Source organism: Propithecus coquereli, unplaced genomic scaffold (assembly GCF_000956105.1).
Source record: "Propithecus coquereli isolate 6110/MARCELLA unplaced genomic scaffold, Pcoq_1.0 Scaffold27, whole genome shotgun sequence".
In the NCBI taxonomy this organism is placed as follows: domain Eukaryota; kingdom Metazoa; phylum Chordata; class Mammalia; order Primates; family Indriidae; genus Propithecus; species Propithecus coquereli.
In genome coordinates, this window is record NW_012148285.1 from 9,085,620 (window position 1) to 9,088,353 (window position 2,734).

At 39.9% G+C, this 2,734-nt stretch overlaps 1 protein-coding gene across 1 annotated transcript in view; it reads left to right on the forward strand.

Moving 5' to 3' along the window:
- Window positions 1-303: 303 nt before the first annotated feature.
- Window positions 304-2,734, forward strand: part of TNFRSF17 (tumor necrosis factor receptor superfamily, member 17) — a 4,306-nt gene continuing 1,875 nt past the window's right edge. The window contains exons 1-2 of the mRNA XM_012647614.1: window positions 304-570; window positions 927-1,073. Of these exons, the coding sequence (XP_012503068.1) occupies window positions 444-570; window positions 927-1,073 (274 nt within the window). The 5' untranslated portion in view covers window positions 304-443. The remainder of the gene's footprint in view (window positions 571-926; window positions 1,074-2,734) is intronic.

Below are 2,734 nucleotides of genomic sequence, written 5' to 3' on the forward strand. Positions count from 1 at the left end.
TTTTAAGTTCCTAAGGGGCACAGAGCTTGTCCCTCTCCCTCGGACCTGTCACATAGTAAGATTATAAACAGATGATCTAAAAATGGTTACTGGGCCTTCTGTTTGATGCTGCGGACTTGTCTACATCTTGCAACTATCACCTGGCTGAGAAATTTCCTCTATAAATTTAGCAGTTTCTGTTTCAGGTATAGTTTGCCATGATATTTATACCACTTCTCTTACTCCACCCGAAGCCTCAAACTCAAAAGCTTCAATTAGAGGGGATATTCAAATCCTTAGCCACGCCGCAAGCAGCCCCCATAAGAACCAACAAAGCAAGGTGAAGTTCTTTTTTCTCCTGGAATTCTAGCTGCTGTCGCTACATTGCTGGGGAATCCTTGGCGAGATTTTGCTTGTCCTTCCACGCTGTTCTTTCTGTAGCTCCCTTGTTTCTTTTTGCGATCATGTTCCAGATGGCCCGGCAGTGTTTCCAAAATGAATATTTTGACAGTTTGCTGCATGCTTGCAAACCTTGTCACCTCCGATGTTCTGATACTCCTCCTCTAATTTGTCAGCGTTATTGTAATGCAAGTAAGTAATACCGCTTGAACGATTTTTCATTGGTGTGAAGTAGGCTCTCTATATTGACTGTTTATTCAGAAAATAAACCTTACGGGAAGGATGGTGAGATGTTCTGAATCGAAAAGAGAAAAGAAACAAGGCAATGATTAAAATGTCTACAGGAACAAAGTAATTATTCCAAACCGAACCCAGTTTTTCTCAGCACTATTAGCAACATAGATTTTTGTCAGTGCTTCTAATTAAGTGGTATTTAGAATTTAAAAGTCTATGCTGATGAATTAGGGGGATTGCATGGCAAAGAATCCATACTTGATGTGAATATTATGCTATCAGCTCATTATCTCTCTGACGTTCTTTTAATAAAGATGTGACCAATTCAGTGAAAGGAACAAATGCGATTCTCTGGACCTGTTTGGGCCTGAGCTTGACAGTTTCTTTGGCAATTTTCGTGCTAATGTTCTTACTAAGGAAGATGAGCTCTGAACTCTCAAAGGATGAATTTAAAAACACAGGTTGGTCTGACAGTGAGTCTTTGAAATCTGTGTCCAAGAGGTGGCTATTGTGAGTTTCAGTTCCTTGTCTTTTTCTAACGTCTATTTCATTCGGTTACAGACCTTTGGAATATGTTAGAGGATTGTTATGTTAAATGAACTTCACGGTAGACATCTTCATCCTGGTGTTAATACCTTTGCAGGTTTCCTCCAATGCCAGTCTTCCCCTAAATTCTTCCCTTGGTAATTACTGTACTGAAGAGCTGAGGCTTCCTTGGGAAACATCTGTCTCTTTGACTATAAAGTGAGCACATTGATTAAATGTCATGCTACCAGAAACTGCTAGCCAAGTCCACTGCTATCAGGAAGGGCATATTTGGCAAGATCTATGGCCATGTTTTTAATAGAAATATAAATGTTGTTTACTTGGGTGAACCTTTGCCTATTTAAAAATGTTAGAAATGAGTAACTAATTGCTCCTGGATGAATGAGCAATCATCTCAAAAATAATTATCTTTATTAAGCAATAGAGAACCAGTCCCAGAGAAGTGAATGCTCTACTTAAGGGTCTCTTAAGATAAAAATATTTCCTGTAGCACCTCTGCCCATGATCTGATTCTCAAATGCATAGCAGCAGTTGCCCTATTTCTTTATGCATTGATTTTCCACGCATAACCTGTAAAGCAGCCACCTCATTTGCTTTCTAGTGCAGGAGGAGACGGAGATGACTATTCACATAATTTACGCATTTTTTTCCCTTCCTCCTGGGGTCTGATAGACAGGTGGAGAGTGAATATTATTTTACATAAAATAAAAATTGCATATATTTAAGGCGTACAATATGTTTTGATATATATATATACATAGTGAATGATTACTACAGCCAAGCAAATTAACATATCTATCTCCACATAGTCACCCCCTTTTTTTGGTTGTGGTGAGAGCACCTGAAATCTACTTTTAACAAATTGACGGGGGCCAGGCATGGTGGCTCACGCCTGTAATCCTAGCACTCTGGGAGGCCGAAGTGGGAGGATTGCTCGAGGTCAGGGGTTCGAAACCAGCCTGAGCAAGAGCGAGACCCCATCTCTACCAGAAATAGAAAAAACTAGCCGAGTGTGGTGGTGCGTACCTGTAGTCCCAGCTACTCGGAGGCTGAGGCAGGGTGATCACTGGAGCCCAGGAGTTTGAGGTTGCTATGAGTTAGGCTGACGCCACAGCACTCTAGTCAGGGTAACGGAGTGAGACTATCTCAAAAACAAAAGAAAAAAACAAACTGACAGTATCCCATACAGTATTGTTAACTATAGTCATCGCGCTACATGAGATCTCTAGATTTATTTATCCTACATAACCGCAACCTTGTGTCCTTTGACCAACATCTGCCCATTTCCCCCACATTCCTACCCAGGAAACCATCATTCTACTCTCTGCCTCTATGTATTTAACTTTTTTAGATTCCACATATAAGTGAGATCATACAGTATTTTTCTTTCTGTGTCTGGCTTATTTTGAGAGTGAATTTAAGTGTGACGTTTTGGAAGATGGAGTTATATTGGGGAATGTTAGGAAGCTGTAAAACTTAACTGCACACGTATATAATGGAGACATAATGGAGACTCACTCCTTCCTTATGTGATCACAAAAGATTCTTTTACAATTTTTTTAATGTGTTATAAAAT